The sequence below is a fragment of the Bubalus bubalis genome, chromosome 4, assembly GCF_019923935.1.
Source record: "Bubalus bubalis isolate 160015118507 breed Murrah chromosome 4, NDDB_SH_1, whole genome shotgun sequence".
NCBI classification, from domain to species: Eukaryota; Metazoa; Chordata; class Mammalia; order Artiodactyla; family Bovidae; genus Bubalus; species Bubalus bubalis.
Genome location: NC_059160.1, coordinates 146,780,600 through 146,805,984, shown reverse-complemented (window position 1 = coordinate 146,805,984; position 25,385 = coordinate 146,780,600). Strand labels below are relative to the sequence as shown.

The 25,385-nt window shown below is 50.3% G+C and overlaps 1 protein-coding gene across 10 annotated transcripts in view; it reads right to left on the bottom strand.

Annotated features, from left to right (window-relative positions):
- Positions 1–25,385, bottom strand: part of CDH23 (cadherin related 23) — a 436,720-nt gene that overhangs the window by 308,598 nt on the left and 102,737 nt on the right. For all 10 annotated transcript variants that reach the window (XM_025284698.3, XM_044942219.2, XM_044942217.2 and 7 more), the window contains exons 4-6: positions 14,712–14,854; positions 13,700–13,747; positions 13,495–13,587 (exon numbers count right to left, since the gene is read on the bottom strand). In XM_025284698.3, the coding sequence (XP_025140483.3) occupies positions 13,495–13,587; positions 13,700–13,747; positions 14,712–14,854 (284 nt within the window). The remainder of the gene's footprint in view (positions 1–13,494; positions 13,588–13,699; positions 13,748–14,711; positions 14,855–25,385) is intronic.

Below are 25,385 nucleotides of genomic sequence, written 5' to 3'. Positions count from 1 at the left end.
TGAACTGTCCTATTCCACCCATCAGCAATCCAGAAGGGGCCAAGCTTTGGGTGGTAGCTGCCCAAGTCCTCAAGCACTGGCCTCCCTGCCTGCTTTAAAGGTGCCACCGTGGGTGAGCAGGGCCCAGCTGGGACCTCCAGAGGCCAGGGACCATATCTCATTCCTCTTCTGTGCCCAGAAGCCAGGATGGACTTGGCATCCAGGAGGAATCCAGGAGATACTTGATGAATGAGTGATCAAATGAAAGAGGGTGGGGTCAAGTGCATGGGACTAATAACACTTCTGCCTCCCATCACTACTCTGGCAGTAGTCAAGCAGAGACCTTTCTCTGTCTCTGAGCCTGTCGGTGTGTGGCTAGAAGTCCAACATGGGTCTTACTGGACTAAAATTAAGCGGTTACAAGGCTTGCATTCCTTCTAGGGGCTCCAAAGGAGACTCTGTGTCCCTGCTTTTTCCAGCTTCTAGAAGCCATGCTCATTCCTTGGTTGGTAGCCTCTTTTTCCGTGCTCAGACCATAAGTATAGCACCTTCAAATCTCTCTCTCTGACCGCTGCTTCCATTCATACCCTCTCTGATTCTCTTACCTCCCTAAAAGGACCCTTGTGATTACAATGGGGCCACACAGATCAGCCAGTTATCTCCCCAGGAAGGCCCATAACTTAATCATACCTGCAGAGTCCCTTTTGCCACATGAGGCAGCACAGTCCTAGTTTCCTACGATTAGGATATGGACACTTTTGGGGTTACTGTCTGCCTACCATACCCCACCCCACTAGATGACACCCTTTCCTCCAGCATTCCTGAGTAAGGCATCCTCATTTCCCAGTGCTGTCTACAAACTCTGGTGAGGCCAGGCTCAACCCTGCTGCAAAGGCCTTGGAGGGGGGTTCACAAGAATTGAGCTGCCTTCAGCAACTAGCTTTGGGAACAAGGCACACCAGGAATGGCTCATGAATGGCTCATGAACAGAGCGAGAGGGAGCAGCCGTGCAAGGATCCTGTGGCACAAGCCCCCAGGCACCAGGAAGAAGGTAGAGGCCTAAGAAAGCACAGGTCAAGGGAGGTGAAGAAGGGACTGGGGCCAGGTCTTGCCAGCCCGGCAGGATTCTGGTCACTGCCCTCAGACCACCACGGAAAGGTTTTAGCGACATCCCTTACACATCAGAGGAGCTTGGTACAACCGGATGAACGGATGGACGGAAGAATGAATGAATGAGCCCGTCTACCTTGCTTCTGCCCCTCATCAGTGACCTGCCCCAAAACTGCCTTCCACACAGCAACAGTTAATGGGGTCTCCCGGGCTTGCTCACTTATTTATTTCCCCATGGCTGCTGCTACCGACCTATGCAGCCCGAGCGTGGCTCCGTGGAAATGTCTGTAATCGCCAGCACACTTTAGGCATTACTTCCACACCATTTAGGGCTTTCCGCCCCAGTAGCTGCTGCTGCATGTCCCTCTGTCTCTATCGTTTGGGCTGGACTGGGTGGATTTTTTGTTTTTTTTTTTTAAAGGTCTGGTGGCCCCTGAGTTTGGGGAACCTGATGATGTGGAGAGGTGAGGAGAAAGACAATGCTTTGGAAGAATTTATTCTTCTTCTCCCACTGTCCTGGCCCTGCCCCAGCCCTGAACAGAGAAGGGGGAGAAAAAAACAACAACAATCACTTCAAGCTGCTAAGAAGCCTTTAAAGATTTTTGTGTGTTCTCATGCAGGCCTGAGATTGGTTTGCTGATAGGAGCTGCAGCTTTGGAGAAGACTGAAGGAGCCAGACGCAATAAAGGTCACTTCAAGAAGCCGTCTCCTAAGCATACACCTCCCCCCTCTCAGAAGCAGACAGACTTACATTAAACCCCAAATCCCAAGCAGATACACTGAGGGTAAATGCATCTGGACTCACTCTGTGGGGGCAGAACAGAGGAAGCCATCTAGGACAAGCTGTGTAGCCCTGGGCAAGTTACTTAACCTCTCTGGGCCCATTTCTCCAGCTATAATAAGAGGAAAATCACATCTTTCTTACCAAGGGGATGACTTCTATGAGGATTGAAGAAGAGTGCAAGAAGGAAGGGGCCCACCTTCTTTTTTCCTTTCCCCTTCCTCTCAACCCAAGTTTCAGCCATTCCATTTAGTTCCCCGTGCAGCCTCCTGTCTCAGCTCCCAGGCAGTTCCATATCCACCTGCAGGGATGACCCACGACCAGGGAGGGGCTGCCTAGAGGGGATGCCCACAGGGGACAGTCCGTCCGGCCTTGCTGTGTGTGGGCTGAAGGCTGAGCCCTGCACATCCATCGTCTCATGTCACCTGCATGGTGGCGACCCCGTATCAGCACCACTCTCATTTAACCAGAGACAGGAAGTTTCCTAGAGACTCACAGCTGTAAGTTGGGAGACCAATACTGAAACCACTAACCTAACCACTGTAGTTCTATTCATTGTGGGAAGTGACCTCCGAGAAGAAGCTGGCTGCCTGTACCCTGAATCTTAGGTGATTAAGAAAACCTTCCCCGGTGGCTCAGTGGTAAAGAATCCACCTGCAATGCAGTGGATGCAGGGAGATGGGGGTGGGATCCCTGGGTCAGGAAGATCCCCTGGAGGAGGGCATGGCAACCCACTCCAAGATTCTTGCCTGGAGAATCCCATGGACAGAGGAGCCTGGTAGGCTACAGTTCATGGGGTCTCAAAGTGTCAGACAAGACTGAAGTGACTGATTATGCACACACGCAATAGAATGTACATAATAAAATGAAAATGGGCAGAAGTAACCCTGAGGTTAGAAGCCAGGATACTGTTTACTTTCTAGAGGGAGGAGGAAGGGCCAGAAAGGTCACAAGGGGGCTTCTAGACACTGGAGAGGTTCTGTTTCTTGATCCAGATGTAACACAAACGTATTCACTTTGGAACTAATTCATAAACTTATGAACAGTTATGGTTGCTCACTTCTCTATATTTACACTTAGGTAATACACAGACTCAAAAAAAATGGAAGGAAGAGGGAGCAGGGAGGGAGTGGGGGAAGGAAAGAAGGAAGGAAGGAAAAGAAAACTCATGAAGCCTGCAGGGCCGTTGGAGAAAACACAGGGGTTAATCCATCAAACCTGAACGAGGCTTCAGGTTCAGGGCCTTCTTATCTGTCCTGTAGTTTTACCCACACTGTGGAGTGGACAAGGCTAACAGTCCTATCTGACAGAGGGGCAAACGGAGCCCCGGAAGGGGGAAGAGACTCACCCAGCCACAGGTGGTGGGGCCCCTGATCTCTCTGGGCTAGAGCTCATCCTGCTTGAACTTGCTGAGCTGTATGGACAGGTGACAAGCTGGAGGGGCTGTTCACTAGCTAAGCCAGCCTAAGGAAGGCTCAGTATCCAGACCTGGGACTGGTTGACCTCTCTTGCCTGAGGGGAGGCCTGGTGCCATCCCAAGAAGGAAAGGCCAGGCCAAGGTAAGGACATAGAGGGTTCACCAAGGAGGAGGTTTAGAAGCCAGGATCAATGGAATAGGTGTAGGAGCAACTCGAAGGGCAGGGACTAAGTGAGGCCTGTGCCTTCAAGTCCAGTGGAGAAGACCAAGTGAAGAGCCTGGGTCTGATCCCAGTGGGTCACTTCCAAAGGCAATAACCCGGGCAAGTCTTCCAACTCCTCTAATACTTGACTTGGTTATCTGTAAATATGGACACAGAAGACCTCCCCTGCCCTCCCCACTCTGTTCCGAGAAAGGAAGAGTAGGGCTTGGCTAAATGATAGGAAGGAAGATGGCACAGGGGGTTTGGGTGAGAGCAGCTCAGGGGAGGGCACGACATGAACACAGGTAGGGTGGCAGCAAAGTGAACAGACTGCAGGGAGGCTCCGAGACAAAAAGGACGGGAAAGCTGGGAGACCAAAGCCTCATGTAAACAGGATGGACTTCTACAATGCAGGGTTTGTGTTGGGAATGGTGGAGGCACAGCTGAGCTCACACTGGAAGATACCAACAGGGGAGGGGTTGGAGAGAAAGGCTTCCAAGCCTCTTCCCTCTCTCGGGGGCAGGGCTAGGAAAGGGGACCAGGAGTGGGACCCTCCTGGACAAGAACATGACCAAGCATTCAGCTCTTCGCAGTTGGCAAGTCCCCATGCCGTGGAGGTGGGCTGGCCGATGGATGGGGAAGACGGTGAATGGGGGATGACTGCGCTGATGATCACGCCCAGGTGAAATCTCCCAGCCGCATCATCGCATCTGGAGAGAAGAGCTGGCTTTTTAACAGACGGACAGGAGGCTTCCACTTAAGGTTATTATAAAGAGGGAGAGTTCAGCCCCTCCCAGCTTCCAGCCAGCACCACAAAGTTGCAAAGTAACGAAAGGATGCTAAGCAATCACAGAAATTATAATAGTGTCATCACCCGAGACCTCTCCTCTTTCTCTCATTTTCTGGTAGAAAACAAGGTGGGTCAAGCCGCCCGTGAATGCATCAAATCAAGCTTATTGAGTGGGGGCCTCAATATTATTACGGGCGGGGGGGTGTTGACAGGCCCGCCGCCAAGCCATTCTGACAATATTCAAACTTGTCAGGGGAACTAGAGGGGCTGAGGCAAAATCCCAGAGCCCCTGAGAAGAGGCAAAGCAGAAGTGCAAGCTGGTGTCTGGCCCACACCCTCATGCGGGCTTTGCATCAAGAAGGCAGCCTGCGGCCACTGCCCCTGCGGTGTGGGAGGTCTGTGGGAGACCAGGAGGCACCACCCCTCACGCCGCTAGCCCAGCTCTGGACATCCACCTGGGAAATCAGTGCTGCGCCGCCCACCCAGGCATGCCCTCAGTCTCATCACAGGCTCTGGTAACTGCATCTCTGAGTATCTTGCCCAGTCACCCGAGGTCTTCAGCGGTTTGCCACTGGTTTACCAGGTGGCCTTGGGCTCATCCTTGACCCTCTCTGGCTTCTGATCCCTACAGAAGGTGGGGTGGGAGGAAGTCAACTTGCCTGCCCAGGGTGCTGGTTTCCAGGAGCCTATCTGAAATGCTCTCTGCCTGTTGCTAGTAATTTCTAGGTGACTCTATTTCCATTTGTCCCTTCTCATGTCTTTGTTTCATACTTCCCTCACATTTCCTGTCTCCCACTGGACTGTGAGTTCTTGACCACTGACACCCCAGTACCAACCATTCAGTCCATAGCAACAGAGCCTACCTGTCCAGCTGCAACTTGGACTTCAAGCAACTTTCCTGAAGTTGTTGGGGAACTTCTCAGAACAACAGGAATGCCGATCAACTATCTTGCATGGGTGCTGCTTCATACACATGCTCTCACTGAACTTTCACAACAACCCCAATGTACCCCTATTTTATAGATGAAGAAACGGAGGCTCCAGGAGGGTGAGCCCCTTGCTCCCAGCCTCCCACTGTGGAGTCAGAGCCCCTGTGTGCCTGGCTCCCTCACAGTGCTGCAGTAGAGACCGGGGACCCCATGTCACAGATCGGCTCAGGTTCTTATCATACAGTGAAGCCACGGCTGTCCTTGGCTGCACGAGGGACCTTCTTCAACCCTCTGTTTCCTAAACCTGCCCTCCCACTGAACGTCTAAAGAAACCCCTCTGCCTAGAGGGAAAGGGGTGCAGGCAGGAGTTCTGCGCTCTTCCTCCAACAGGCCCCACCGGGGGAAGAGGAGAACGCTAAGGAGAAAGGGAGATGAAAGACGCCAGATGGACTCTGGCGCATGAGGCTGACAGCCCAACAATGCAGCGGGAACATTTCCAGCAGGCAGCTATCATCTCCTTCCATTTAGAGGTTCTTTATTTAAAGGGCGGGGGGCACAATAAAAGGTAACCCAGCATGTGCCAGAGAATCCCTAATGCACACAAGCTGGGTTCCACACACAGTCCCCTGCTTCGTATGCATGGCAGAGGGTCCTATAGTCATTGCAACAGAATTATATGGGCCCCCAAAGACTCCCAGTGAGAATCAGCGAGGAAACTGACGTAATTAAGAACATTATTACCATTCAAACAAAATAATAATTTTAATTACATATGGGCTCCTTCCATCTCCTGCTCCTTCACTGTCCTCTTTCCTCATGCTGAGAATGGTGGCGAATGTCCACAGCCCTGGCCACGCACCCCAGGCAGGGAAGGAGGTGCCACAGGGGTCTCGGGGGATGGGGGTGGTGGGGGTCCTGGGCTTCACTCCACAGTGGGCATGAGGGAGCAAGGAGCTTCAAACTATGTGGCTGGGCTGAGCTCTCTGGGCCTGGATTCTGTGGGACTCCATTTATTCCCTCCTGGGCACCTAAGACTCAAGGAAGAGACGGCAGAAAGTTGTTGAATCATCCCTGCAGGCAGGTGGAGCAGGCTGGCGTTTACCCACGTGTGTCAGTCTCTTACTTCTCACAAACAATGCTGCATGTAGATGTGGAGTCGGAAATCTTGGAGGCTGCCTTGCGGGGCTGACCCAGCAGGTCATGCAGAAGGTGCATCACTATGACCAGGGCTGGGTCCTGACCATTGGGATGGTCCTCACTGCAGACCACCGGCAGAGGGCTCTGAGTGAAGCTTCTTCACCGGACCCCCACAGCCTGGGCACAGGGCTTATGGGCCAGTCCCAGCCTTGCATGGGGGGAAGCCTGTGCTCAGAGCCCAGAGTCCCCAGCTCACCTCCCTGCATCCTGTCTAAATCAGGGTAACTTTTGGCAAACCACAGCAGGTAATGGCAGAGTGGCAAAAAGACCCACGCAAAGGTGCTGCAAGATGAGAGACAGCAAGACTATGGCTCTAGTTGCAAGAATATCTGACACCAGGGAACTTAGGGAAGGCAGTGACCTTGTGGTGGCCTCAGTTTCTCTCATCCTGAAGATGGGAAGAAAAACTGTCCCCTAACTTACAGAGCTGTCATAAGGACAAATGAAAGACAGTGAAAACACCAGGGCACAGAGAAGACATCACTTAAGTGCACACACACTCACACACCACCACACACACACCTCAAGACTGTTGTAACACCCAGCGCTGTTGCTTTGCTTGTGCATAACTTCATGCTACAAGCCCAGGGCCTGCTGTCCTTGCTCTGCAGGCCGTGACACCAACTCAAGAGGGGAGGAGTTCTAGGGACCGGTCACTGTGCTGCAGGAGGGGACCAGAAAGGACACAGGCACCTTGGGGTGCTCACTGCGGGGCACAGAGGCGTGGCCCAGGGCCGCCACCCACTCTGCCTCTGACCAGCAGGATCCAGGGCCCCTGAGATGACCAATTGGTCTCGCTCTCCCAGATCAATAGGCGGGTAGTTATAGATGCAGAGGGGGCCGCCGAGCACCGTGGCCCCAGGGTATAAATTAATAGGGCCTGTCAAAGGGCTGCCTCTCCTGGCATGGGAGATGACACTCTTGTGAGCAGAGCTGATACCTTAGGGGGATGGCAGACACAAGCCAGTGGGAGTCCCTCTCATCCCCACTTTTCTCTGCAGCCTGAGGATGCAGTTTATAAATCATTCATCGTCTGATGGGCATACCTTGAGGAGGGCAGCTGGGGGCACTGCCATAGGGCCCAGTGGGGCTAATAAGTTTGGCAAGTCCACCTCCGCATGCTCTGGGCCACTCTGGGCTCCCCACATGCCCAGGGCACATGGGATGGCATGGCTGAGGTTCAAGGATTGGCAGGCAACAGTGGGCATCAGTAAGCGCCAGCAGTGAGTTCTTGGCATAAATCCTTCTGTCCTTCCAACCACCTAAGAGGCAGAGGAAGCAGCAGGGCTCTGCCCATTTGTGAAGTTCACATCCAAGGGCCAGATCTTGGGCTGGGTACTGAGGACGCACAGGTACTTGAGCTCTGTCCCTGCTCTGTCTGGCAGGAGAGATGGACATACAATATATAACTATGACCATTTATTGGGCATTTACCCTGGGCTCTAGGCTAAGCAATTCTCATACATGGTCCCTTATACTTCAATTTCACAATAATTTTGCAAGGCATGCATAATTATCTCCATTTTGTAGGTAGAATTGAAGTTACCTGCTGAAGGTCACATAATCAGACCTGTGCCTGAATCCTGGCCCCATCCTTGCCTGGCTTTGGACAACTTATATAACCTCTCTACTTTCATATCCACATCTGTAGAACGGGGACAAGAGTGGCTACCCCACGAAGTGAGGGCTCAGTCAGTGCCCATACCAGAATAGTACTAGGCACACAGGAAGCTCTCAATAACAAAACACCAACTTATTATTATCATCATAGAAATGAACTCTTTATTTTGTTTCACTGACAAATGATTATCAAGAATACTCTCCTCCCTGTTTTCCCATCCCTAGGAAGAACATACAAGGAGCGACTTTCATCTGTCCTTATTAAGTGATATGGAGAGATGGTGTGACCTCGCTGGACCCAGGGCCAGGAACCCTGGGTTCTGGCTCCGATCATGTTCGGAGCCATCTTTGAGGATCTGAGAAGAACTCTCAGTCTCTCAGGTCCCTTTTGACTCATATCAGCCCCACTCCTTCCCACCTCCAACCGCATCCCCATCTTGTTACCTGAAGCCGGGGGTGACCAAGATCTACACAGGACCTGTCCATCACAGAAAGCTGGGCAGGGAGCCAGAAGGCCCACTTCCAGCCCAATTTGTTTCTACAAGGTAACAGGGGGCACTTGCAAGGGACACACATACCTATACAGTCACTGTCCGACCTCAACAGGATCTCTGGTCAGGAGTTAGAGTTTACCTCCTTCTTTGGGAAATTCCAACATATAGAAAAAAACTAGAGGATCTCAGAAAGTATATGATATTCAGAGACAACATAATCTGCTTCTCTGCATAACAAACTCCTACTCATCCTCTAAGGTCCCATACGAATAGCCCCCATATACAGACCAGTTCACTCCTTCCACAGTTCACTCCATAGGTCTACTCCTTCCATCCCACTTTGCACATTCTAAGCTGCCATAGCATTTAATACATTTAGAGGTAGTCAGACATCTACTTACTTGCTTTTCTCCCTGTAACATTACCTTCCCTGAGCACAAAGACCCTGGTCTCAATCACTAGTATTTCACCAAATATATTATGAGCCACAAACTGGACTAAGGGCTTTTCCTACCGGCATTATTATAGCTCTCACAACAACCCCACAAGGGAAATACTGTCGCCCATCTTATAGATACAAAACTGAGGTCCAGAAAGATTAAGTTCCTTCCAAAGTTATATAGCCGACAAACAGCAGAATCTGTTTTTTCTACCTGAATTGCCAAGCCAACTGAAAATCCCTGGGCCCCGCTCCATAGCTTTCAACAAATGTTTGTGTTCATTTCGAACAATTTGAGGGAATCAAAGCACGGTGGATCAGATTTGGGCTTTGAAGGACAGGCAGAATAGAGTTAGGCTGCAAGAAGAAAGAAAACACTCCAGAACTAGTTAGAACAGTACAACATGTGTTTTACAAAGAAAAGTGGCACAGAGACACATGCTCAGAGGCACTGGCTTAGCCCCCTTGGCTGACAGGAGGACTCATGTGGAGGAATACCAGAAGATAAGCTGAGAAAGGTAGGTGGAGGCCAGATGGCTAAAAGCCCAGCTAAGGAGGCTGAACTTCTCGGAACGTCAATGACATGGCCAACCCTGACACTCCAGAGGCCCTCCTGAGCCCAGGGAGCCTCCTGGCACCATCTGTCCTCTGACCCAAACACCTAGGCCCTAGAGCCACCTCCCTGGGGCACAGCTGAAGGGCTGAGGGGTGGGGGCAGGAGGAGGAGCACGGGGCAGTGCTGAAGGTCAGCGAGGTGGGCATGCACCCCTGACGGAGGTGCTGGAGCAGCGCTGCTGGGCAGAGACACAGGCAAACACGTTTGAGCAAATTGGAACGCCATAAAAGTCTATTACAGCAAATCAAACAGCAGTCAGCATGACAGCCATTAGCCTGAAATGAATACACGGGGACTTAATGAGGTCTGTCGAGGCTGGCTTGGTGAATTAAGTTGCCAATTCTAGCAGGATTTCCCTTTTCTTTACAGACTTGAAAGCATCCACACTGCCTCGTTAGGGCTTCGACAAGTGAATTGCAGGGCCTCTCACCCTGATAAAATGGATAATTACATGTAGAACAGCTTAGTGAGGGGAGAGGGGTGGGCAGGAGGGGAACTGATAACAAACAAACCCAAACACCTGCCCAGCTTAGGCACGGGCTTTCGGAGGGAGACGGGGCAGGTCTGGGAGGGCAGGGGGCCAGTGAACTTCTCTAGGAAAGGGGCAGAGCCTGGTCTTGACCCGCCTCCCACCTGCTCAGGTGCTAGGCCTGAGGACGTGATTCCCCACGGGTTGATGTCTCTAGGCAGCTATGGACAGGCTGAGAGCCCTGAGAAGCCCTCTGGTGGGGACGGCCGCAGATGTTATCCCCAGGGCGTGCTGTGACCATGGGGTTAAAAATGCAGCTTCCTGGGCCAGCTCTCCCCACTGATTCAGAATTGCAGGGGCCCAGGAATATGCAGCCCAACTAGTTCCCCAGGAAATTCTGATGGGGTATGTTTGGGAGCCTCTGATTCATCACCTCTCGAATACTCAGCACTAGATGGCTTCTGAAACACGGGCTTCTGCTTCTGTTCGCATAACTTTAGGGATGCGGAGCTCAGTACATCCCTCAGCAGGGCTGGGGAGGAGACTGTGAAAGTTTCAACCAGCAAATTCTTCCTTATGTAGACCTAGAATTTACCTCCCTGTAACTTCTTCCTCCTGCCTATCCCAGGGTTCTGGGCACAACAGACCCCAATATTATCAAGACTCCTAGGGCTCGGGGGAGTGGAGGTCAGGAAGGTTAGGGATGACATGCAGGTGGCTGGGACTGCCAAGAGAGGAGCTAAGTGGATGGAGGGAGCCACTGGAGATCTTTGCCAGCCCTTCAGGGAATAATGAAGTACTGGAGGATAAGAAGGAGCTGCTCATTTTGGATTCCTACTCAGACCATGGAACGTCAGTCCTGGAAGGGACCTGGCCAAGTGCCTCAGCTTAACAGCTGTTGGAGTTGAAGCCATCAGAGGGGCAGAAACAGATCTAAAGTCTTAGTTGTTAGCACTAGAACCCAGGTGTCTTGACCTCCAGGCTACCTCTTCCCACCATATAACACAGGAACTCTGCTGCTCACCTTGGCGAGCTTCTCCTGGAAACCCACCTCTTCCAGGAAGCCTATCGAGATTTCTCTGATTGCTCTGGTAACCTCTGAGGACTGATGCCTTGTGGGGTCTGTAGTGCCCCCTCCTCATTCCTCTGGTTTGTGTTCTCACCCTGTTCACACCCACAGGGCCTCTGCCACTGAATCATGCTTCTCAAGGGTGAGGGCCTGGGGTTTCCAGGGTGGCCTCCACGTAAGCAGGAGATCCCTGGCTGAAGCCTGGGCCAGGACCAGCAGAATTTTAACTGGTACTCCAGCTGGGACCTGAGTCCAGCAGCTAAGCTCTAGCTCAGATGACCACCCCAGGGCAGGGCTGGTCAGTGCCAAACCACCTTGGGTCAGGAGTGGCCAGGCCTCCATCCAGCTGACACCGCATCCCCACTGGCTACATGGAGCTGCCCTGAGCAGGGCATCAAATATCAGGCCACTGAAGTGGCCCAGGGAGGTTTACACGCAGGTGAGTAAACCACATGGGCCTGCCTCCAAGGACTGTGTGTCCTTCGAGCTAGCCCCTCTTGGCCCACCCTCTCCTCATCAGATGGGCAGGAGGCAGGCCACTTTATCTCACCTGTCCTCTGCTTTTATTAAAGAAGGAGGACTATGGCCCAGAGAGGTTAAATGACGCACCCTAATGGACCCAGAAATCTAGGGGCAGAGCAGGGGCTAAGCCTGGGGTCTCTGGCCTCTGGCTCTGGCTCCCGTCATTATATACTCCTCTGGCCTCCTAGGTCTTTGTGCAGTGAGAGCCTGGCATGGCGCCACACTCACAGCAGACACTCAATAAATATTTGTTAAATAAATGAACGACTGAAGAGGCTCTCTCCTTGGAGGCAGAGACCTTTGGAGAATCCCGGGGGATTCCAACTGGGCAGTGTTGGAGGTCACATTTTCTCCTGGCAAGGGAGATAGGAAAGGCTGGCCCCAGCCCAAAGGCTGAGAGCAGGGATGCGACCCCTCATCCCCTTGCCACTGCTGCTGTCTGCCACTCCTATGAGGGAAGGCAGAGGGCAGACATGCCTGCCAGGATGGCAGCTGAGCAATGGGTCCAAGGCTCATTAACTCCGAGCCATGCCCTTGGTTTCTAAGCCTGGGCCCGGAGTGCAGGCTGGCACGTAGAGACCCTTAATTAAATTAGGGAGACTTCCAAATGAGCAGGGGCCCAGAGCCAAGCTGCAATCCTGGGCATGTCGGCCACAGCTCAGGGCACTGTGCCCCTGTGCTTGGGATTGCAGGGTCTCTGTCCCTGTGTCCCACTCCATCAGGGAGGGCATGAGCACCTCCGGTGTACCCCACCTGCACATTGGTCTTCTTTCTGGCACAAGCATAGGACCCTTGACTCACAGCTGAGTAAGGAGGGCCAACAACAGGAACATGGGAGCATGATACCAGATTTCTTCATCCTTCAGGCATCTGAGGCTGCCCTGGGAGTCAGGAAGCTGGAAGTCAAGGCTGTGTGACCTTAGACAAGTCACTCTCCCACGCTGAGCCTCACTTTTCTCATCTATAAACTAAATAGGTATTTTCTAGAGCTCTTTCAGTTTCCTTATCCAATAACATAAAGGGGGAGAACTCCAATGCCACAGTGGCAGCCTGCCTCTCCCTAGTGGATACCATCTCCCATCCTCACCCTTTACTGCTGCTGTCCAACCCAGAGCCCCTAGGGCAGGCCTGAGGGACACCCAGTTAGAAGCTCTTTATCCACTACCTTCAAGGTCTTTGAATCACTAACTGCCAGCCCAGAAGCCTGCCATCAGCCACCAGGGAGAGGGACAGCAAGCAATGAGAACCCAGGGGCCAGCAGCCAGCTTATAATCGAACCGTTCGTAATGCAATAATTTGTACTTCTCAATTACCAGCAACGGCTTGGTTTTACACTCATGCACTCATGTAAATACACTCAGAGTACACAGACAACCCAGAGGAGCCAACGGCTGGCGAGCCAGCGGGGCGAGCGTGGGGTTCAAGAAAGAAAGCCCCTTCCAGTCACTGCACGTGCCCTGCATCCTGGGGGGACTGTTCTGGCCAAAGCTGGGAGGCCTGGGGTTTTAAGTCTGCCACCCCACCCATCCAAGGCCCACACGCTGTGAATGGAAAAAATGAGGTTCAACCTGCCTCTCCCAACCTCTGTCCTGTCCCTGACTCTGGCCAGAGTTCGGGGATTTATCCAGGGCCCTCTCTCAGGCATGAGGCTGCCACCAACCTGCTCTCTGCAACCAGCAGACAAGCCCCCTCAGAGGTACTGGCTTGGTCACCAGTGTGCCCAGAGCAGATGCCCGGGCTGACGAGTGGGCAGGAGAGAAGGAGCTGGAGCTGTGCTTCCCCCAGCATCAGTCTACTCCCAGGTGGCCCCAGAGCAGCAGACCCCAAATGTCCCTCGAGTGTGATCCCAGGGGCACCTACCTCAGGGATGCGGACACTGTAGGGCTGATTATGAAACGTGGGTGCATTGTCATTCACGTCCCCGACCTGGATGTTCACCTTCCTTGTAATCACCTGGCAAGACAAGCATGGGGAGTTAATGTCGGCCTCAGCCTCTGGCCTCTTTCCACCCGAAGGCCCAGGGACCCTGCCTCCCCGGGCAGCAGGGGCCTTGGGGGACACTCACCCCCTGGTGGTCGCTGACAGAGAACTCCACTGTGAACTCTGACTTGGTCTGAAAGAAAATGTAGGGAGGGAGAGAACAGAATTAGGGAGGCGAGCTGAGGCCCTGAGTCCAGAGCCCTACATGGGGGTGGAGACCCTCCAGCATTGCCCTAAGAGCTGGTCTGGCACTGGATAGCTGAAGGCTTCCCTACAAATAAGCATTGTCTTTTGGATTGGAGAAGTAGGTTCAGAATATGGATCTTTCCCATAAATTAAAAGTCAAGAAAGATTAAAAGTCAAGAATCTTGGGTTCTAATCTGGGCTCTGTCTCTAATCTGCTGTGTGATCTCAAGCAAAGTGTGGCCACTTCAATGTGAGGAGAAAGGAGGGGGTGGGTTTGCTCAAACTCTTACTTTAATTTGCTAAAGGCTACTGTCATCAGTTCCTGTGTCTCTGGAAAATATCCTTTGGGGGAGCATTTGTTGTGGGGGGGGGCGGTGCAGAATATGGGAGACCTGGGTTTGATCCCTGGATTGAGAACAGCCCCTGGAGAAGGGAGGGGCTACCCACTCCATTATTCTTTTTTTTTTTTAATTAATTAGTTTTTTAGTTGCTTTACAGAATTGTGTTGGTTTATGCCAACCCCCTCCGGTATTCTTGCCTGGAGAATCCCATGGACGAAGAGCCTGGCAGGCTACAGTCTAACGGGTTCCAAAAAGTCAGACACAACTGAGCCACTGTCTTTCACACACATGGAAACGACAAGTGTGGCTCCCATGGAGCCTCTATCCTACAGGGGATGTACCCAAGGTCACTGTCCCTCTTGCCTAGCCAATGTTGCCCCCTACTTGGAGACATGCCCAACCACCCCATTCTAAAGCCAAATGTAGACATCAGCACTGGCCCTGGAAGAGGGACACCATTCAGGCAGGAAGATTCTGCTTAAGGGTGAGAAGACGATATACCATTTTCCTCTAGCCTGTGCCCCTGCCTCCCTAGGGAAGGACTGGGGCGGAGGTCGAGGCGGGTCATACCTCTCTGTCCAGTGGCTGCCGGAGCCACACCACGCCTGTGTCAGGCTCCACAGCAAAGAAGCGGGAGGCCTCCTCCCCAGACACGCCAAACACCAGGGGGTCATTGTCCATGTCTCGAGCCAGCAACTGGGTCACAGAGGAACCTGAAGTACCCACAGGGGACAGCAAAGGACAAAAACAGGAGGTTAGTCCATTCCTGAGCACCTTACTCAGGTAGCTGAGTTCCTGTGGGGAGCAGTCGCCCAACAGACCACCAGCAGGTCACCGACTGCTGCAGGACCCCTTTGTATCCACCCCAGGCTCCCCGCCTCTGCCCTGGTCACTTGTCACAGTGTTTAACAGGGAACTATCATTCACCTTGTTCTGTGACTTCCACCTATCCTCTTTTAACTTAGAGAAAGGGTTCTCCATGTGGCTCAGATGAACACAAGGCCACAGCCCTTCAATTCTTATGTTCCAAGATGGACACACTACTTCAGTTCAGTTCAGTTCAGTCGCTCAGTCGTGTCCGACTCTTTGCGACCCCATGAATCGCAGCACGCCAGGCCTCCCTGTCCATCACCAACTCCCGGAGTTCACCCAGACTCACGTCCATCGAGTCAGTGATGCCATCCAGCCATCTCATCCTCTGTCGTCCCCTTCTCCTCCTGCCCCCAATCCCTCCCAGCATCAGAGTCTTTTCCAATGAGTCAACTCTTCGCATGAGGTGGCCAAAGTACTGGAGTTTCAGCTTTAGCATCATTCCTTCCAAAGAAATCCCAGGGCTGATCTCCTTCAGAATGGACTGGTTGGATCTCCCTGCAGTCCAAGGGACTCTCAAGAGTCTTATCCAAAAAAAAAAAAAAAAAAAGTCTTATCCAACACCACAGTTCAAAAGCATCAAGCCTTCGGCGCTCAGCCTTCTTCACAGTCCAACTCTCACATCCATACATGACCACAGGAAAAACCATAGCCTTGACTAGACGGACCTTTGTTGGCAACGTAATGTCTCTGCTTTTGAATATGCTATCTAGGTTGGACATAACTTTCCTTCCAAGGAGTAAGCATCTTTTAATTTCATGGCTGCAGTCACCATCTGCAGTGATTTTGGAGCCCCAAAAAATAAAGTCTGACACTGTTTGCCCATCTATTTCCCATGAAGTGATGGGACCGGACACACTACAGTAGCCCTAGCCAATCAGAGTACAGCATCTCCCTGATCACAGTGATTGGGTCAGGGATGAGCATGTGACCCAAGCTAGCCAATCAAAGCCAAACCTGGCACTTCTACTGAAACAAATAGGAGAGAGGTGCTTTTCTTCCCCTGGGGTTGGTCCTGCTGGCAGCCATCTTTGACACCACAGGAAGAGCCTGGCTGAAGATGAGGCCAACAAGGGGGAAAACAGAGCCAAATGGTACATGGAGAGAGATTCCTAATGGTTTGAGGGTTTGCAGTCAACTATACGTGATATTAGCTCTATCCCCTGGACTGCTCAGCTGTGTGAGCTAATAAATCACTCCTTCCTTTTTTTTTTTTTTTTTTCCTAAGTAGAGTTGGATTTCTATCTTTTACAAATGGAAGCAATATGTTCTAATTCAGAAAATTTTACAAACCTGGCACTCATTCAACAGTGATTAGGTGCTGGCTGTGTGGTGTACACTGGAGTACACAGAGGTTAGGAAGATATGAAGCAGCATCAGGGGACTCCAGCCTAAATTCAGGTGACAAAGTCTAGCTCCTGTCCACAATTAGAGGACTGAGGTGCTGCCTTCACCAAGAAACAAAGCCCTGGCCAGAGGCCACCCTGGGCATCAGGATGCCTGGCCTAACCCAGCCTAAGAAGTCTTAGAGTAGGTCACCTTCCCCTGGGATTCACAGCAGCCCCCTCAGGTAGCCTTCAGGTAGGGTGACCAACCATCCAAGTTTGTCTAGGACTGAGGCATTCATATTTCTAGGATGAGGCACAAGATGGAATCAAGATTGCTGGGAGAAATAGCAATAACCTCAGATATGCAGATGACACTACCCTTATGGCAGAAGGTGAAGAGGAACTAAAGAACCTTTTGATAAAAGTGAAAGAGGAGAGTGAAAAAGTAGGCTTAAAACTCAACATTCAGAGAACTAAATCATGGCATCCAGTCCCATCACTTCATGGCAAATAGATGGGGAACAGTGGAAACAATGATAGACTTTATTTTTGGGGGCTACAAAATCACTACAGATGGTGACTGCAGCCATGAAATTAAAAGACATTTGCTCCTTGGAAGAAAACTATGACAAACCTAATTAAAAAGCAGAGACATTTGCCAACAAAGGTCCGTCTAGTCAAAGCTATGGTTTTTCCAGTAGTCATGTATGGATGTGACAGTTGGACTATAAAGAAAGCTGAGCGCTGAAGAATTGATGCTTTTGAACTGTGGTGCTGGAGAAGACTCTTGAGAGTCACTTGGACTGCAAGGAGATCCAACCAGTCAATCCTAAAGGAAATCAACCCTGAACATTCATTGGAAGGACTGATGCTGAAGCTGAAACTCCAATACTTTGGCCACCTGATGCACAGAATGGACTCATTGAAAAAGATCCTGATCCTGGAAAGATTGAAGGCAGGAGGAGAAGGGGATGACAGAGGATGAAATGGTTGGACGGCATCACTGACTCGATGGACATGAGTTTGAGCAAGCTCTGGGAGTTGGTGATGGACAGGGAAGCCTAGCATGCTGCAGTCCATGGGGTTGCAAAGAGTCAGACATGACTGAGCGACTAAACTAAACTGAACTGAGGCGTTTCCCAGGAGATGTGCTAAAACTAGGAGGTCCCAGGCATTGGATTAGGTGGTGACTGTAGCTTCATGAGGTCCTTAAACCTCCAAGAACTGTGAAAAATGTTTTGAGTGTACAGTCTCTCATTCTCTGCAGGGAGGGTCTGCAGTTTCCATCTGATTCTCGAAGCAGTTAGGTTAGAACCATGGCCTTCAGCAAATCACTTCTTTCAAAGCCTCAGTTTACCCTATAAAATGGGATGGGCACTCTTTTTTGCCCCATATACTGACTCTTATATTTACTGAATAGCTCTGATGATCTAGCTAAGGAAGGAAGGATTCAAAACTTGGGATTTTATTTAGAAAAGAATGCCGATGAGCTTTTCTAAGTCAACTTGGGAAAGAATTTCTAACATGACTATGAGAACCAGTATTCTGGAGCACTAACCACATTCCAGATACCTGGCTAAGGATTTCTGTGTAATATCTAATTCAATCTTTCCTGTTATTGTCCTCACTTAACAATAAGGTAACAGAGTGATTAAGTAATTTACCATGGCCACACAGTTAGCAAATGGTAGAGTAGGACTTCAAAGCCCAGGCATTCTGCCCCAGTGCCCCCATTTGTTTCCACAATCTTACAAATCTCAACACTTGATATGTGAACTCAAGATTCAGGACTTCCATGGACATGACTCTATCAGGCCCTAAGTGATTCAGAAAAAGAAGATACTGGGCAAGCATTGGGCTCTTATGAAATGCCAGACATGAAATGTGAGCCCATTCACATGGGTTCTTTCACTAAATCCTCTCAACAACTCTGTTTGGTAGTCGTTTTTCCACCCATTATACAGATTAGGAAGTTGAGGCCCAGAAAGGCAAAATAGCCTCTCCGAGATCACACATCAGAGTAGGACATGGCAGCATCCAAGGTGATGAGAGGAGGTAAGAAGCAGGAGGAGGAGTGGAATCATGGAGCAAAAAAATCAGAGATCTTTTGGGGAGTTCCCTTCCCATTTTAAAAGTGGAGAAACTGAAAGCATTTAGCAATTTGCCCAAAGTACAACAGTGAGCAACAGAGTCAGGACTTAAGCCCAAGTTTTAGACTCCCAGTACAGTGTTCTTTCCTAGGAGGGGAAGGAGGAGATATGTGAAGTCATAGAAAAACCAAGCACATCTCCCTAAAGCATCTGCGTCACTTGGTGACAAGCAACTGTTTTATACTAAGACAAATGGGAATATAATGCAAGTATAATATTTAATTCATTTTTAAAGATATAATCTAAAACCATAAAAGAATTTCCAGCCTCCTGCTGACTTCCGGGGATACCTTTCTGATATCCTCAGGGGTCCTTTAGTGGCAAAGTATAAGGAATACAGCTACTTCCCAAGGCCTTGGGGAGATTCAACATGAGGAAACTGAGGCCCATGGGGGCCCTGCTTGTCTACAATACATCAGCAAGTCCATGGTAGCCCCCTGGACTGGAAATCTCACTTCTCAACCTCCTTCAGGGACCAGCCCAGGTGGAGAATATGGGGCCAAGCTCCCAGCCGGTCCATGGGGTTTCAGAAAGGCCACACTGGCCCCTCCACCCAAGGTCACACAACTTAGCCCAGTATCCCAAATGGCTCTCCCAGGCCTGATGCTCAGGCTCTCCCAAGAAGGGGGGTGCTGGGCAGGACAGGGATGGGGCCATCAGCTGCTGTCACCCACCCTGTAATTTTCTGGACTTTTATCCATTTTCCCCTCAATTATGTGCTGCTCAAAATGGTCCTTTTCGGCTTCCTCACGGGCTCTTGCCTGCTCACGCCTTCTTTGTATCCCAGGTAATTGCTAGTGACCTTTTCTAAGTGTACTAATTAAAGGTGCCAATTTAATATTATATTTAAGACAAGACGCCCCGCAATTTTCCTGCTAGGCACATACTCCCCCGCCCAGCTGGCCTGCCATTCTGTAGAAGCCAGGCCTGGCTTTGGCTCTCCAGGACACAGGACTCATTTCCCCATTAGGGAGGCTTCCAGCAACCTCTGTTTGCACCATTCAGACAGGAAAGAGGCCAAGCTGTGGGGCCCAACTCCCACTCAGTGCCCCCGGAAGCAGCCCCTCAGGAGAGCCATTCCGGCTGTGGGACCCTGGCACACACCACGCACTGTTGCCCACCTGGGAAACGGTAGACCCTGCAACTCAGGCTATGCAATACCTGGAGCTCTTGTTTTTAATTGTAGTAAAATATATATAATATAAAGTGTATCATTTTAATTAATTCTGTGGCATGCGGTACATTCACAATGTGGTGTAAACATCACCACTATCTGTTTCCAGAACATTTTAATCACCCCAAAAGGAAACCCATCCCCATTAGCATTCCTCCCCATTCCCTCCTCCCCCAGCCTCTGGCAACTCCTAAGCCACACTGTCTGTCTCTACAAATTTCCCTGTTCTGGATATTTCATAGAAATAGAACCATACAGTAAGTGCTGGTTTTTTTTCACTCAGAATAATGTTCTCAAGGTTCATCCGTTTGTAACATGTATTAGGATTTTTAACTTTTTATTTTTCATTGGTGTACAGGAGACTAACAATGTTGTGAGAGTCTCAGGTGGACAGCAAAAGGATTCAGACATGCATACGTACTCATGTATCAGTTCTCTCCAAACTCCCCCTCCTAACCAGGCTGCCATATGACATTGAGCAGAGTTCCCTGTGCTAATATATTAGTACTTAATTCCTTATTGGGACGACGACCCCACTGTACGGTATGCTGTATTTTGTTTACCCATATCATCAGCTGATGGACATTTGAGTTGTTTCCCCCTTTTGGCTACTCTGAATAATTTCTGCTATGAACACCTGTGGACAAGTTTTTGTTTGAACATCTGTTTTCAATTCTGGGGCGGGGCGGGGTGGGGTGGTGGGTATATATCTAGAAGTGGAATTGCTGGGTCCTGTAGAAACTCTTAACTCTTTGAGGAACCACCAAATTGTTTTCCATAGTAATCACACCATTTACATTTCTGCCAACAATGGATGAGCCTTGAAATTCTCTTCAGTGGTCAGGCAGTTCAGTGGCTCAGTCATGTCTAACTCTTTGTGACCCCATAGACTGCAGCAATGCCAGGCCTCCCTGTCCATCACTAATTGCCGGAGCTTGCTCAAGCTCTCCTCAGTGGTAAGAAGGATAATCATTGTTTCACAGGGGCTTACCACTCCTTGTATGTGGAGTGATGGGAATTCGGCAGTCCTCCATAGCCGATGCTGTTGGTACCCTGCCCACTATGCCTTACATACCACTGCCACACATACCAGCCTCACTGCCAATTGCCAGTCCTGAAGGGTTCTGACCACCAGAGACTGCTTCAACCATACACAGGACAGGCCTGTTTATGCCAGGGAACTAATGCCTCTGCTAGAGCACTCAATGAATGACTGGTAAAAGATGGCAGATAAAGAGTTGGTAGACAAATGCCCTAGATCCCTCATCTCTCAGGGGGTAACTCAAAGGCTTTTTTCCAAACCAGCTCTTGAAGTTCCCCCATGGGATTCATGTCCATTTGCCCACTGAGGTGACTTGGTTGATGAAGCATCTTTATGTCTTCCTTCTCTTCCCAGTCTCATATTCTTACTCCCTGACCTGTGTTTCCTGGACTCTCCTCCCTGACAAACTATTTGCACTTGAACTCTCATCACAAGACCTGCTTCTGCTTCATAAGACCCCCTAAGACTATGCCATCAGGATCGCCCAGTGTGCTTGTTACAATACAGATTCCCAAGCCTTGCTCCTTGATAGGCTGCGGAGGGAGCCTAGAGTGTGAACGTTTAAACAGCAGCTTCCATTCTCCCTGCAAGAGATTCTGAAACACAGCCAGGTTTAGAAGTTCTGAGATTGGTTTATAGCAGGGTGATATTCAAATATTTAACAACAGGCCCAGTACAGGCATCAACCAATCAGAAAGGATGCTGGCCATAAACAACCAGACCAGTGAGTACTGCCTGTAAGTCAGTCTGGTTTATGGCTCACATTTTGGATGCAGAGAAAAGCTCCTCTGGCCCCAGGATGATTTAAAGGCTCAGTCTTAGGGCTCTCAGCTCAATCGGTGCTTGTGGAGGATTCTCTGTTCTTGGCCTCCCCTACCTCACCGGGAAGGGTAACCCAGAGAGGCTGGCCCCCTCCACTCTGAAGCAACCCAACTCAGGTGAGGGCTCAGCCTACGTCATGGGTGGAAAGTGGAACCCTGAGGAACTTAAATCACTATATACCCATGTTCAGAGCAGCATTTTAGTTATAATGGTCAAAAGGTGGAAGCGACCCAAGTGTCCACTGATAGAAGAATGAATAAACAAAATGGAATTAAACCTCTGTCTTTAGATTTACAGTCTAATGCTTTACTCAGCCATTCTACCCATGTTCATTAACCGCTGACTACAGAGGATGAGATGGCTGGATGGCATCACTGACTCGATGGACATGAGTCTCAGTGAACTCCGGGAGTTGGTGATGGACAGGGAGGCCTGGCGTGCTGCGATTCATGGGGTCACAAAGAGTCGGACACGACTGAGCGACTGATCTGATCTGATCTGATTCTCAACCAACCATAAAGATATTGGTACCCTATACTTACTATTTGGTGCCTGAGCTGGCATAGTAGCAACAGCCCTAAGCCTGCTAATTTGCGCTGAATTAGGTCAACCCGGAACCCTACTCAGAGACGACCAGATCTATAATGTAGTTGTAACCACACATGCATTTGTAATAATTTTCTTTATAGTGATACCAATCATAATTGGAGGGTTCGGTAACTGACTTGTCCCTCTGATAATTGGTGCCCCCGATATAGCATTTCCCCGAATAAATAACATGAGCTTCTGACTCCTCCCTCTCTCTTTCCTACTACTTCTGGCATCATCCACAGTCGAAGCTGGGGCGGGAACAGGTTGAACCGTGTACCCTCCTCTAGCAGGCAACCTAGCCCACGCAGGAGCCTCAGTAGACCTAACCATTTTTTCTCTACACTTGGCAGGTGTTTCCTCAATTTTAGGAGCTATTAATTTTATCACAACGTTTATTAATATAAAACCCCCTGCAATGTCACAATACCAAACCCCCCTATTCGAGTGATCCGTACTAATCACCGCCATGCTACTGCTCCTCTCACTTCCTGTATTAGCGGCTGGCATTACAAAACTATTAACAGATCGAAATCTAAATACAACTTTCTTCGACCCTGCAGGAGGGGACCCTATCCTATATCAACACTTACTCTGATTCTTCGGACATCCCAAAGTATATATTCTTATTCTACCCGGATTTGGAATGGTTTCTCACCTACATCCAATGAAAATTATTAAGCCTTAAAAAGGAAGGAAATTCTGACACATGCTACAACGTGGATGAAACCCAAGGACCTTATGCTGTCTATGCTGATAAGCCAGTCACAAAAAAGCCAGCAGTGGTATTATTCTGCTTACATGATATACTTAAAGGAGTCACACTCACAGAGCCAGAATCTAGAAGGGTGGTTTCCAGGGGCTGGGGACAGTGAGGGATGGGAGTTGTTGTTTACGGGGTTCAGTATTAGTTCTATAAGATGAAAATAATTCTGGAGATTGACTGCACAACACTGTGAACATACCTAACACTCTGTATACTTTAAAATGGCTAAGATGGTAAATTTTATGTTATGTGTCTTTTACCACAATTAAAATAATTTTTTTTTAAAAACCCAAACTTAAACCAGATCACATCTAAGGCCCCGGTGACCTGACCCGAGAATCCCCCCACTGCATCTCACAAAGTGGCCCCTGGACTCACCCCCATCTCTGCCACGGTCTTGCCTCTGCTCCTGAACACTCTGTAACTGCCTCAGGACATCTGCCCTGGTTGTGTCCTCTGCCAGGAATGTTCCAACCTGAGGTCACTATATGCTACTCATTATTCACCTCTCAGGTCATGAGTTCCCTTCTCGGAGAAGGTAACTCACATACCCCATCATATAGATAGAGTCTGTCTAAAGAGATGTCATTCTGTGTCCTCACACCCCACGTCACTGTCTTCACAGCCCCTACCTCATCTCAAATGATCTTGTTTATTCACTTGACTTGCTGACTACCTTCCCCAGCCCATCTGCCTCCCTCCCCGCACACACATTCATGTTAGCTCTATGGGGGCAGCAGCCTGGCCTGCCATGTTCCCTGTTGTATCCCTAAGCCTAACATGGGGCTGGCATCATGGAGGCACTCAGTAAATAGTCATTGGGTTAATAAATGGATGCTGCCAACTGCTGAGAGGTGTTGGAGAAAGACAGCCCCCAAAAGTCACGTAGATCTCTGAGCCACGACAAGAGGAGAGAATATAGCAAACCAACTCTTAATTATGTACACTAATGGACCTGGAAAAGCATGGCTAATCAAAACCTACTAATGCCCAAACCAGAAGCACTTGGCTTTGGATGCAGGTGGAATCATACTGGGGCATCACTGGCTGATGGTCCATTCTCTCAGGGACAGCCCTGTACCCTATCCTGAGGCCATGTACTCTCTCCTGGGGGTCATCTGGGGCAATGTACCTTATTCTTGGGGCCAAAGACTCTTTCCTGGCAGCCAGGTACCCCATCCTGGGACCATGTACCCAACCTTGGCTTCAAGTACCCTATCTTGGGGCCATGCATCACATACTGGGCAGTGTATCCCACCTTGGGTGCCATGTACCCCATCACTGGCAATGTAGCCTATCCCAGGGCCCAAGTACCCCATCCTCGGGCAGTGAACCCTGTTCTGGAGGCCAGGAACCCCAGTCAGGGCAGGGATCTGTCCAGCAGACTGCAAATGCCCCTCCCTGGGAGGCACAGGGCTGGTGACACATGCCCACAGTGGCCTCAGCCCCTTAGCAGCAGGCCATATCCATCTTCCTGGCAAGGGGTGGACAATCACAGCTTCCTCTGCAGCCCTGCTGGGCCCATGCTGCTTGCTGAGATGACTGTTATTGTTATTATTATTATTTGCACTGAGGGGTGAGGCCTGGGATTGGCATGTCATGCACTCATGGGGAGCTGTGAGTCTTTACCTGCTGGACCAGGGGTGGGCCAGAAACTCAGGCAGGAAAGTGGCAGGCTGCAAGGCCTTTTTATATTATTTTTATGTTTTGGATGGGGGAAGGATGAAGGCTATGTTCCCCAAACACGGAGAGGGCACTACAGAATGAATTAAGGGTAAGGAGAGTATACCGTGCTTTGTCCTCATAGTAGCATCTGCTGAAGGCAAGCCTCTGACTGTGCCACGCCTGTCTCAGACAACTGCCACGGTTCCCACAGAATTCAAATTCCTTCCTGGAAGGCCAGTGCTCCTCCTAACCTGTCCTCAACTCCCTGGCTGGTCACGTTCCCACCATAGCCCTGGGCTCAGACCGATGCACTGCTTCACCGCTCAAGCACACCAGGACCTCGCCTGCCCTACACACGCTGGGGCTGTTCCTTCAGCCTGGAAGGCCCTTCCTCCTCTCATGGACTCTCAACTCTCAGTCACCCTTAAATACCTGCCTCAAATGCCCCCTCTGTCATGAAGCTCTCCCTCCTCTGTGCTCCCTGACTTGTCGTCTGTAACTCTGCACAACAGGGAGCAGGCATCACTCCCTTGAAGGTGGAGGCTGATGTTCTGGGGTACACTTGGCAACCCTCCCCACCCCTCCGTGACAATCAGTCTGCTCTTGGGGTTGAGGAGCTGGCCCATTCCTTCCCCTACCCAAGCAGACATTACTAATCAATCACAGCTCCCTTTTCTGTTGAGTCTATATTGAACTTTAGGATCCTTCATAACACTGGGTTCCATACAGCCACTGCTAATCCATCCTCCAAGGCATGTGGGAGCAAACCTTCTGCAACCTGTGACTTATAACGACTTCACATCAGCCCTGATCCACAGTCACTTCCCAATCAGAGGACA